Source organism: Myripristis murdjan, chromosome 8, assembly GCF_902150065.1.
Source record: "Myripristis murdjan chromosome 8, fMyrMur1.1, whole genome shotgun sequence".
In the NCBI taxonomy this organism is placed as follows: domain Eukaryota; kingdom Metazoa; phylum Chordata; class Actinopteri; order Holocentriformes; family Holocentridae; genus Myripristis; species Myripristis murdjan.
This window is the reverse complement of record NC_043987.1, coordinates 20,244,300-20,255,667: the sequence shown is the minus strand read 5'-3', so window position 1 is coordinate 20,255,667 and position 11,368 is coordinate 20,244,300. Positions and strand designations below refer to the sequence as shown.

At 43.3% G+C, this 11,368-nt stretch overlaps 3 protein-coding genes across 3 annotated transcripts; 1 reads left to right on the top strand and 2 right to left on the bottom strand.

Moving 5' to 3' along the window:
• Positions 1–135: 135 nt before the first annotated feature.
• Positions 136–1,441, bottom strand: LOC115363151 (GTPase IMAP family member 7). Its single transcript, XM_030057245.1, has 2 exons — positions 1,368–1,441; positions 136–1,160 (listed from the first exon to the last, which is right to left on the bottom strand). Exons 1-2 carry the CDS (start codon positions 1,384–1,386, stop codon positions 136–138), a joined length of 1,044 nt encoding a protein of 347 aa, XP_029913105.1. The 5' UTR covers positions 1,387–1,441.
• A 1,599-nt stretch (positions 1,442–3,040) lies between these two features.
• Positions 3,041–7,592, top strand: rsad1 (radical S-adenosyl methionine domain containing 1). The gene is made up of 9 exons (XM_030059087.1): positions 3,041–3,452; positions 3,975–4,108; positions 4,250–4,454; positions 4,576–4,941; positions 5,853–5,916; positions 6,010–6,157; positions 6,463–6,517; positions 6,736–6,839; positions 6,953–7,592. The coding sequence occupies exons 1-9, from the start codon at positions 3,153–3,155 to the stop codon at positions 7,098–7,100; spliced, it is 1,524 nt and encodes a 507-aa protein (XP_029914947.1). The 5' UTR covers positions 3,041–3,152; the 3' UTR covers positions 7,101–7,592.
• Positions 7,593–9,853: 2,261 nt separating this feature from the next.
• Positions 9,854–11,150, bottom strand: rasd2a (RASD family member 2a). The gene is made up of 2 exons (XM_030059088.1): positions 10,598–11,150; positions 9,854–10,368 (listed from the first exon to the last, which is right to left on the bottom strand). The coding sequence occupies exons 1-2, from the start codon at positions 11,148–11,150 to the stop codon at positions 9,854–9,856; spliced, it is 1,068 nt and encodes a 355-aa protein (XP_029914948.1).
• Positions 11,151–11,368: the final 218 nt, after the last annotated feature.

Sequence of the window (11,368 nt, the reverse complement as noted above, 5' to 3'; positions counted from 1 at the left end):
AAGGGTAAGTACAGCAGAACAGTTACAAACCAACAGTTGATGATATCATACTTTTTGTGATTTTTTACATGCAAAAAACAAACAAACAAACAAACAAACAAACAAAAAGCGAAGTGAAGCTGAATGTGACTCATGTCATGGACGATGTGTGGTGAAGAAGCGGTTAATGAAAATTGAGTTGAAGTTGAGTCTGGCAGGAGGAGCGACTCTGTCCTCCATATGCTCAATGGCTACCTGGGCTGCTCCCCCTGCGGCTCCTCCTACAGCACCACCTAATATCCCATAGAGAACCATTCCCCCTGGCCCCTCTACAGACCCCACCAGTGCGCCCATGATGGCTCCCGCAGCAAAGCCTGTCCCCAGCCCTCTGGCCAGGGACGTTCTGAGCCAGCTATTGTCCATCTCAGCCTTGGCTCTGAGCTCCTCCCCAACACTGGAGCTGTAGGCGTCTCTCTGGCGACGCAGCTCCTCCCCTCTGTATTGTTTCTCCAGGTCCTTGCACGCCTTCTCCATCTCTGCCTCCCTCTGCTTCTTGAGCCTCTTCTCCTCCTTCCTCACACTGTCCTCCGCCTTTTGGAAAGTTCTGCTGGAGAAGTAGCTCCCCCCGGTGGAGGCGACCAACCACTCGATCTTCTGCAGCAGCTCTCTGTCCCGGCTGCGGTCCCTCCAGTTCTTGCTGAAAACATGGAACTGTCCTCCAAACTTTTCAATCAGATCTCTCAGGTGCCAGTCAGACCTCAGCACCTTGTCATCCAAAGCAGCTCCTTCCAGGTTTCCATCGTAGGCCAGGAGGACGATGCAATGGCCCAGACAGTTACGCCCAAAGCGCTCCATCACTAGTTTAGGGGTCCTGATGTCATTTGGGGAGATTTTCTCCATGTCAAATGCAACAAGAAACACATGGGGACCAGGGATGCTTAAGCACTTGGACCTTTTCAGCTCCGTCTTCCTCTTAGCTTGAGAAATGTCCTTATCATAGATGTTTGGTCCATTGATCACAGCCACTCGTCTACCAGCCAGCTCTCCAATGTTCTTCCTGCTGCCAGAAATACCAGTGACATCCTTAGAAAATTCTTCCCTCCCAAGTATGGCATTAGTCAATAGGAGCTGAGATGGTCCACTGCTGCCGACTACCATAAGCCTCAGTTCCATAACAGGTGCTGTGAAAAAGCAAAGCTCAGTTTCAGTTTGTTTTGTTTCAGTTTCAGTTTGATTGCAGTTTTTGTATAGCATATTTGCATATTGCCTTCACCTATCATCTGTGGTTTGTAGACTTATTGCATCAAAGCAACTAACCTTTACTGTGCTAAAGCGTGTGCATCTCTGTTCATGTAGCAGTATAACGTATAGTAAGAAGATGCACTCACCTTTCTTCCTTTTGTCCATTTTGTAGATTTATAGTACAAAGATTTACTCACTTTACTTCACACTCAAAACAAAGCTGCTGCACGAATAAATTCAGTAGGCACAAATCCCTTTGCATACCTAGTGCATCTCTCTCTCTCTCTCTCTCTCTCTCTCTCTCTCTCTCTCTCTCTCCCCCCTCTCTCTCTCTCTCTCTCTCTCTCTCTCTCTCTCTCTCTCTAATGATTAGGGAATTGCGTATCAGATTTGATATTAAGTGGAAAATGTCCTGGGGGTTGGAAGCAAGCAAGGGAGCACATACTGTACATATTTATTGACTTCATTATCAAAATATGCACAATCATTATAGTGTAAATAAAAGTGCATTGTGACAAATGTCACAATGTCACATTGTGATATTTCTTACAAATGTCATGGATCTGTTCATAAAGGTCCCATTTCACAGTTTCCATGTTTGGAAATATCTTTGCTCATGTCTTACTTGCTTAGTCTGAGTAACAATCTGTTAGGATGGCCACTCAGAAAAGACCACAAGAATATACAGGATCCCACTTCAGCCTACATTTTTATTTATATGCAGCCATCTGATTAGTGGTGATCATATCCTGAATGATTTACATAACCAACATGATTGCAGCATCACAGCAACTTACCCAATGAGAGAAAGTGGAAATGTGAGGAAGTTTTACCAGAGATTTATATGTTCAGTCATAGAACTGATATATGGCTACAACAATGTAAAAGCGCCAAATTGACTGTCACGGTGTGGACCCACGTAAACACTGGCATGGTGTTGTATTTCACACTGTCAGAGTTAAATTAGCATTAACGATTTTGCTGCAGTCCGATTATTTGAAAGGTGACCCTTTAAGGTTATTTGAGTTTAACTCTAATCAGTCTACCAGCCAGTGTTTTGCCTGGGTTCAGGCAAATCAATAGCTCATTAAATCAGTGTGATCCTGCGTGATGGGTCTGCACAAATTTCCACTCTAAAAATATCTACTGGCAACCTCATGAATCATGCGCTGTCACTGCAACGTCAGACGTCAACAAATACAAAGACTAAAGCTTCATTCAGCCTCTGATGCCGTCAGTGTACAAAACAAGCCAGCACGAATTTCCACTCAGATAATTAAGAGTGGCAGAATGAGAAAGAGCTCACTGAGGTTAGCTTCAACTGGCTGGCAATGGTGTATCTCAGAGTGTGAAGCATAATCAACATCTGCTATATGTTCCAGGTAGGCAGCGATTTGTGCGTCACACAAACTGGCTGACTCTGCAGCTTCTCCTCTGGTGGATCACGATCAAAGTTATAAAATAAAATGAAAAAGAAGAGAAGAAAAGTAAACTGTCTATCATAGCCTAAAGGCTTTTGCCATGTTGCTTCTCTACTTTCTTCTCTACTCTCTACTGTTTTATTTTCTTCTTTTTCATGTATCTGCTGAATGCACTTTAAACTTTCATGTAAAACACATTGTGCTGTCGCTGTGTATGAAATATGCTCTACAGATAAAGCTGCCCTGTCTTGCTTTGATGGGGAATCTGAAATAAAATACACACTGCTTATTTACTCATGGTGGTATCTGTAAGGCAGGAGAAAACATTATACTTGATGTCAGTAAAACAGCACCACGCTGTGGCCACGGTCGGTACTTCACAAAGAGGAAATCAATGTTGTTTTCTTCCTGTTTGTCGCTGGAGCTGTATTAGCGACGTCCAACCAGCAAGAGAGAGCCAAAACATAAAAATCACTACATTTATTATAATATTATGATGTAAAACATGACATGTTCGTGTCAGATATCGGCTTTCTACTGAGAAACGCCTGCTGCTGCTCAACGGGAGTGAAAGAAAACCTCGGTGTGAGTCACAGAGTTGAATCCAGAAAAAATGTGCTTATTGATCTCTTTCAGCACACTGTGACCAAAATGATGAAACGCACGTTGCTTGAGGGAAGTCGTGCCGTCCGTCGCAGCGTCAGTGTGCGCTGCTCCTCTGGGGATTTGAGTGACGTGACGGCAACCATGACGGAGCCAGGTCCGGCAGGCTCGTCACACCTGTCCGGAGAGGCGTCACTTTATGTGCACGTGAGTTGGCACCTGTCATATGTTCTGATGAAACATTAATATACAGGGATACATACACATGAGTAAGTCAGTGAGAATTAAGACTGCGTGGACTAAAATGAACAGTTTATTGCAGTGTACTAAATGGCAAGCTGGCCAACTGTGCAATATCCCAATCACATGAGCTGCAGATTTTAGAAATTAATTATGGTGATGCTATAGAGAAGCCCTGGCTTACAAATCACACTCCACGAGACGTAAGAAAACATGTTTGGTAGGCTACAGTCTTCAGTTTGCTGGGCAAACAGCAAAAATGAAATGAAAGTGTGATGCAAAAATGACTGATGAAATGGTGACTCATACTGCAAGCACAATATCTGTCAAAATAACTTTTTTTTTTTTTTTTTAACCATATTGTTCAGTCCAACCATGGACTGAGTTAAATCAGTTTAAATCCAAACTTTTCATGGAAGTACCACTGCATCCAGACACCAAGGATGTCTAATAGCACCTCACTTCTTTCTCTCTTCTTTCCTCCTGCAGTGGCCCTACTGCCTGAGACGGTGCTCCTACTGTAACTTCAACAAGTACATACCAAGATCCGACAATAACCACATCATGACTGAGTGCCTTCAGCAGGAGACTGAGACGTTGCTGCAGCTGAGCCAGGTCTCCTGGTATGGTGATTTGTTAGACTTTCCCCTTGAAATCATCCAGTATCCCCAACATCAGTATTCTCACATCCTCAGCTGCTTTACAAACAGTGTCTATTCTTGTTATTGATATGTAATTGATATTCTTGCGATGTCTCTTTGCAGTATCACCTCTGTATTTTTTGGTGGTGGGACTCCCAGCCTGGCTCACCCCTCAACCATTGCTGCAGTTCTTGAAACTGTTTCCAGGCGGGCTCATCTGTCAGATAAGGCCGAGGTCACGCTTGAGGTCAACCCCACTCCTGCAGGCATGTCCAAGTTAGAAGATTACTGCCGTGCTGGGGTGAACCGTTTCTCCATCGGTGTTCAGGTGAACATAGTCTACTGCTGACTAGCATTGCTGACCTCAAAGAACAATCTAACGCTTGAGGCTGCTACGTCTCACAAGCACACACACCTCACACCTGAACTGATGCGTATAAATCCTACAGTCTTTGCAGGACGAGGACTTGAAAATTCTGGAAAGAGACCACAATACCCAGAATGCATTGCAGACTGTTGTAGAGGCTCGGAGGCAGTGCCCCGGGAGGGTGTCGGTGGACGTCATGTTTGGACGGCCCAAGCAGAGCGTCGAGTCCTGGGAGAGGGAGTTGTCTGAGCTGCTGAAGGTGTGTGACGACCACGTGTCCCTGTACCAGCTGACACTGGAGAGAGGCACCCAGCTGTTTAAGCAGGTTCAGCGAGGGGAACTCTCCGTGCCGGCTGATGACGTGACCGCAGCGATGTACCAGTCCGCCAGGAGGATTCTGCATGAGCATGGTTTTCTGCAGTATGAGGTGTCGAACTTTGCAAGACACGTAAGTGCTCAAATAAAGTGACATTTCACCGATAGTTTACCTCAAAACTATGTTGGCCATGCTGTAGGAGCCATTGCTGCCCTGTTAAAGCTTTTAATTATGATCTTATGCTTATTACAAATGTGCTTACAATGTTTTGAATTCTTTAAAATTCCTACTGTATACTAAATATGTAAAAAGTCAAGGCATTAATTAAGTCACATGCCATAAAGTCACATTTTTACAATACAAAGAAGGAAGTAAGCCAATTAGACTCAAGGTCCAACATTATAAAGAGGTAATATATTTTGTAATATTAGTATGGCTTTAGTGTTTGCTTTCTTGGCTTTGAGAATGAGGCTTTTTAGTCTTCTGGAAGAATCTTGGAAAGCTGGTCACTCTCCTGTAGCACTGTCCTTCATCACTGAACAGTTGAAATTTAAGTATAATTGCAAGGGATGTTATAGAACATGTGGGACAGAAAGTTAAAGTAATTGCATCCGTAACATTCATCAGTAGCACCATCAAATTTGCACATATAGGCCTATTATAGTTTTGTGTCATGAGGCAATAAAAGTTTTTACTGATTGCCTGTTTAATGACTTGCTAAATATCCTTTTTTTTCCAACACCATCTGTTGATGATATTTTTTTAAGAATGCTTGTATTTCATCTGCATTCATTTATTTAACCATTAATACAACAGGGGTCAAGTGTCCTTCAGGAAACAAAAGTCACACGGATTACAGTTAGGGGTATTTGTGAGATAATGTAGAATCCAGCTTTGCTCTTTCATTTAGATGAAGTGCCTTCTCAGTAGTATTCCACCAGCGAGGAAGATGTCTGTGGTGCAACGTGACTGTCTCAAGTGCATGTCTGAGAGGAATAAAGTGACGCCACACAGTAATGTTTTGCTCTCTGTGTTGTGTGTAGAATGCAGTCAGTCATCACAATATGAGCTACTGGAAGGGGAGACAATACATTGGTGTTGGCCCAGGTGATGTATTGTCTAAATTTAAAGCAATTATGAATGGAATGGTATATTTATGAAAATGTTAGTTATGTTAATGAACAATATTGTCTGTGACAGGAGCGCATGGGCGCTTTGTTCCACGGGGGGAGGGAGGTGTGATGCGGGAAGCCCGGACCCAGACCCTGGAGCCTGACGTCTGGATCCACGAGGTCCAGCAGAGGGGGCACGGGACACGGAGGAGGATTCAGCTCGGCCCTCTCGAACTGTGAGCTGTTTTTCTGCTCTCACTTTCTTTCTTTTTTTTTGTTTTTTCATCAGAACACAAGCTTCTCAACCCGAGAAATGCAACAATCATCAGTCACCAAAATGTTACTCAACCCCACTGAGCAGCACGGTGTTAAAGCTGCTGTACTTGTGCTTGTACTTGTCCTTTCTATTCATTCACTTGTCCATTCTGTTTGTTCTGTCTTTGAGAAATGCCATTTTGGTGCATTTTAGTCATTCCGCTTTGATCATATTCAAAGTCCAGTCACTTATGACGTTCTCTTATGAAAGATGTTTATTTGGCAGGCTGGAAGAAGTATTGCTGATGGGAATGAGGATGACTGAGGGCATTACCCACCAGGTGAGACTCAACATAGTCGATCCTCTAGATGTACTTTCCATACAGCACAGATGTGGCAATGACTTGATGCACCACAATGTTAAGCCAAGTGATATTCAGTTATCATGAATTTTGACAAAAATAATAATATGGTGTGGCCTTTGTCTTAGGTGTTAATGATATAAATACAACTAATATTAAATTAACACACCTATTTATCCTTGGTGTTTTTCAAATAGCATTGGCAGTTGTTCAGCTCTCAAATGGGACTTGATGAAGTCTTTGGTACCTCCATGGAAGTCCAGGAGTTGTTGAAGAGTGGACACCTTATACTTGATGACAGGTAACCTTATGATTATCATTTTGTAATGGTTGGTTACAAAATAGTAGGTTTTCACCAGAGAAGGAGAAGATTTCTGTTTGACTCTGTGATCTAAGTTGTCCTTTCGTTATTAGAGGTCTACGCTGCTCCTGGGACGGACTGGCCTTACTGGACAGCATACTGCCAGCGCTGCTATTGGAACTGGGAAATCGAATCCCAGAAAATCCACAAAGCCACCGTGTGGCTAATGCACAAAAAGAGAAAACCTCCACACTAGTTTGACAGAACTGTCATGGACCAGCCACTTTTAAAAATGCCAGGTTTAGGCTGACAGGACATGGGGGAAAAAAGGATATTTACATTTCAGCAGGATGTTGTTTGGGAGGGTTGGCTCTCCACCCTCCATCCTAAAAACATCACTCTTTGTTAGCACACAATGTTTGTTTAACCTTGCATTGCAGGCTGGTGTTGACAGGGTAAATGAGGCTGGTGAACTTGGCTTTGTATAAGTTACATGCTTCAAAATCCAAACTCATATTCCCTTTTTGTGGCTCAGTCTTTCTGCTCATTTCATTCATCACTGCACAACAAATGGAGTCTTTGCATCCCACTTTTACTTTGTTGTTTAGCAGGCATAGTAACCCAAATCAAACCAGACCAGTGACATAAGCTGCACATCTTCTCAAGGTTTTGAGCAAAAGAAGACACTCCACAGATTGTTATTTTGGTTTTGCAATAAAAAGAGTACAATAAAATGTGTGTTCACATTGGCTTTCAGGATAGCTGTAACAAAAGGTTTTGATGAATTGGAGTCTTTTGTGGATGCTGTCATACACTTAAGGCTGTCATTCGGTTCAAAGGAAATTGTGTGGGCTAGTGTGAGTATCTTTCACTCCTCCAAACACATTTCTGTGTTTAATGTAAGTCACGATGTTGTTGCTTTTGTAAGTACATATACTTGCTGAGAGGTGAACTGCTAGCAATTTTAAATGGATGAATGCCTTTACCATGGACTTCTCATAACAAGAGTCCAGAGTTTACAGCATCCTTTTGGTAAGACATTCCTTACAGAGAAGTCTCAAACATGGCCTTGAAAAACATGGCTGCATGAGTTCGCTGCATTTAAAGCAGTCTTACAGGCCATATGGCAAAGAAATTGACTAATTTTCCTTTCCAGCTCAAACTGAAGGTACATTACACTGACTTCAGCTCTCAGTGTTTGCCTTTAGTTCCTTTGTTGGAACTAAAAAAAAAATGTACACCCACACATCCAGCCCTAAAACATACATTGATTTATAAATGTATATGAATAAGAATAACAATTTACGCTGTGTTCCAGGGTAGATGTAAGAAATCATGAACAACTTACACATTTATTTGGGTTTTATTAGTCATTCATGCTGACAACAGCGTCCTCTGGAGCTGAGGCTGGTGTCAGCAGGAGTCCATCAGTGCTGGGCTTACCATTATGACCGACACCACACTACTATTAGAGAGCTAAATAAAAACTGTGGCTCTGAATTTGACAAAGAATAGCACAAGTATGCTATGAGTGACTAAACCTTTAGATGAGATTAAACTTTTATGATTCAGCCCTGTGGAGAAGTTAGATTATTGCAGCAGGAAGGAACAGGATATAAATAAGAGCAGAGCAAACTGAGGGTATAAAATGTAGCACAACTAAGACTGACTCAATTGTGTCACTGACTCAGAGTAATATTACCCACACCCTTAAACTCTCTCTTCATATTAAAACAGTAAATCTAGCAGGAGAGAAACAATATAATTATTCTTGAGGCACCAATCTAATAAGGACTGTTGCCTTTGGGATGGCAGTTCATAAGTCAAATGATTATGTTTCTACCAGTGGAAGAAGTTTTAATTAACCTTCGGTCCTAGGAGTATATTGGGAAAAAATGGCTTCAGTGAGGAGACTCTCTCCATGGTGCTGATTTCATACAGAGTTGTTCCTCTCGCCTACTTCCCCTTTTCATTGGTTTTATGGTGACCTAAGGAGTCCTACGCTGCCTGGAAAAGTATGAAAAAGAATGGAAAATGATTTTGATCATTTCTAGATCTGGATAAGCGTGGAAAGGGAGGGCAGAGAATGGAAAAGTACTCACGTCTCCAGATTATTGCTTGTTTTTACAGTTTTACAAAGGTGACACATCCCGCCCAAGGCAACGGGATGGGAAATATAAGTTTTCTGTGAAATGGCTTACACAGCTCAAAAATATCAAAAATGGTTGGCGAAGGACCCTAAAACAGAGAAAAGAGCCTGGTGCACACTATGAAATCCATATCTCTAACATGGGCAAGGCAGACATCACTGCTCATATGGAGGGGACAAGACACAGACATCTTGTGAAAGCATCATCAGCACCCGGTCTCACATCATTTTTCAGTCTCAGCATTTCTGATGAAGCTGCCAGCACATTTAACAGTTGGAGTATTTACATGTTAAATATCAGTCGCCTGAGAAGTTAAACATAGTCTGAAAAAAATCCACCGAGATGTGAGTAAATATAGGTCTGGATAGGTGTGGAATTTTGGAAAGGAAAATATGTAGGAACCCTAATAAAAAATAGGCCTACTAATAATGCTCAATGACAGCTCGGCCCATTGCCGCTGACAGCAGCGTGGGCGTCTAGGAAGTGTGACCAATTTGATGTGTCTGATGACAGTCTATTAGTACACATTTGTTAAGGTCGGTGTTTGAGTCAGCTCCACACAATGCCCAGCTCCCTCCCACGCCCTTCCAGTCCATCCATAAATGGTTAGACACAACTTGTAAAGGGAATCGCTTACGATTCATTAAGATCACCACGAGTACAGTGTAACAATAAAAGACAAGAATGCACAGATAATAAGGAAAGAAATTCATGTTTGATTTTAATATATAATACAGAACAGTGATTTATACAAAAGCAAAATATGAAAGCACTGGTCCAGCCAGATGCTACAGAGTATAACTCCTTACATATTTAGATATTGCAGCATACTACTGCAATGTGTTTACTGAGAAGCCCCACAATTCATTGAATCTGACACTTCTCGGATTTGTGTTTGGTGCTTGATCCAAGCACCATCTGCAGGTCGCTGGTGAAGCTCGGGCGGCGCGCCAGAGGGTCCACGGCGGCACAGGGCGCACCGAGCCCCGGCGTGCGGCTCCCTCTCCTGCCTCGCTGGCCGGTGCAGAGCGCTTGGTAGGCGAGGAGGGATATTGTCTGATGTTGTAACGGGCTGGTCTGGTCAGGTAGCCCGCTTAGTGCGGCGAGGGCTCTGAACATACCCTCCAGTCCAGTGCACTCTTTGGCTGAGGTTTCGAAGAATGCTGCATCCTCACCGAGGATTTCCCTCGCTTCTAATCGGCTGACGACTCTCTGCGCGCCCAAGTCTACTTTGTTGCCACATATTACTATCGGAACTCTGGAAGTGTCTTTTAATTTCATCAGCTTTGTCTTGGCAGCTCTGATATCGTCGCGTAGCTCGCAGACCTCTTTGAACGACTCTTTGTTATCCACACTGAACACAAGCAGGAAGATGTCACCTGGAGAAAAAATAACACAGCCACTTAGATCATTCAAACTTGTGCGTAAACGTCTGATCAAATGCCATAGTCCTGTTCTCTATGAAAAAATACAAATTAAGTTTCTTTTAGGGAGTGCTGTGTGCTTTGTCTGTCAATGGTGAGTTATAGTGGCCTTATTAATGATATTTTAAAATTTAGTATAGGACTATTTTAAAGAATAAATGCTATTATTTAAAAATGGTCTCACCTGTTAGTATGGATAACCTCCGCTTAGCAGGGAAGTTCCTCTCCCTTGCTGCGTCTAGCAGGTCCACCTGGTATGCCTCCCCTCCTATGTGGTAAAGCTTTCTGTGGAAGTCTTCAGCTGTGGGCTCATAGCGCTCTTCAAAGTCTCTTCCCAAGAACCTCTGCAGGATGTTCGTTTTTCCTACTTTTGGAGCGCCAAGTACAACTATTCTCTGACAGTTCTTTGGTTTGGTCAGACCCAGCTCCAGCAGATCCACGGACCTCGTCAGGTGTCGATCAGATGATGAGTGCCGACTGCCGGTGCTTGAGGATCTACAGGCAACCCCTCTCTTTTCCTGTCTCCACCGCCCTCTGACCGTTTTGATGATGCCCATCCCTGCCTTGGATATATTTGAGACTTTACTGCTAGAGCTGGACCGATGCTGGTGCATTGGGGAGTGGGTTATGTTCTGCATAACTGGGCGCGTAATGCGTAATTGGTGATGCCCGTTGCAAGACTTGAACGTTTCGGGGATGCCATCAACGGAAAGGTAAAACTTGTCAGTTGCGTTCATCTCCATATTCGCTAAAACGTCTCCGGGCAGCAAGAGGCTGTGAGGTTCTTACCAGCCCAGATTCGTTCCCATCTATGCGCCGAAACAGAGCCGAGTGCCAGCTCTTATACTCTTACATCAGGTGCAGCTGATGCGTCATCGCGTCTAGTGAAGAATACTGTCCTTTTATAGAAATATGAGAACCCCTCATCCCACCAACACATACATAATCTCTCCTC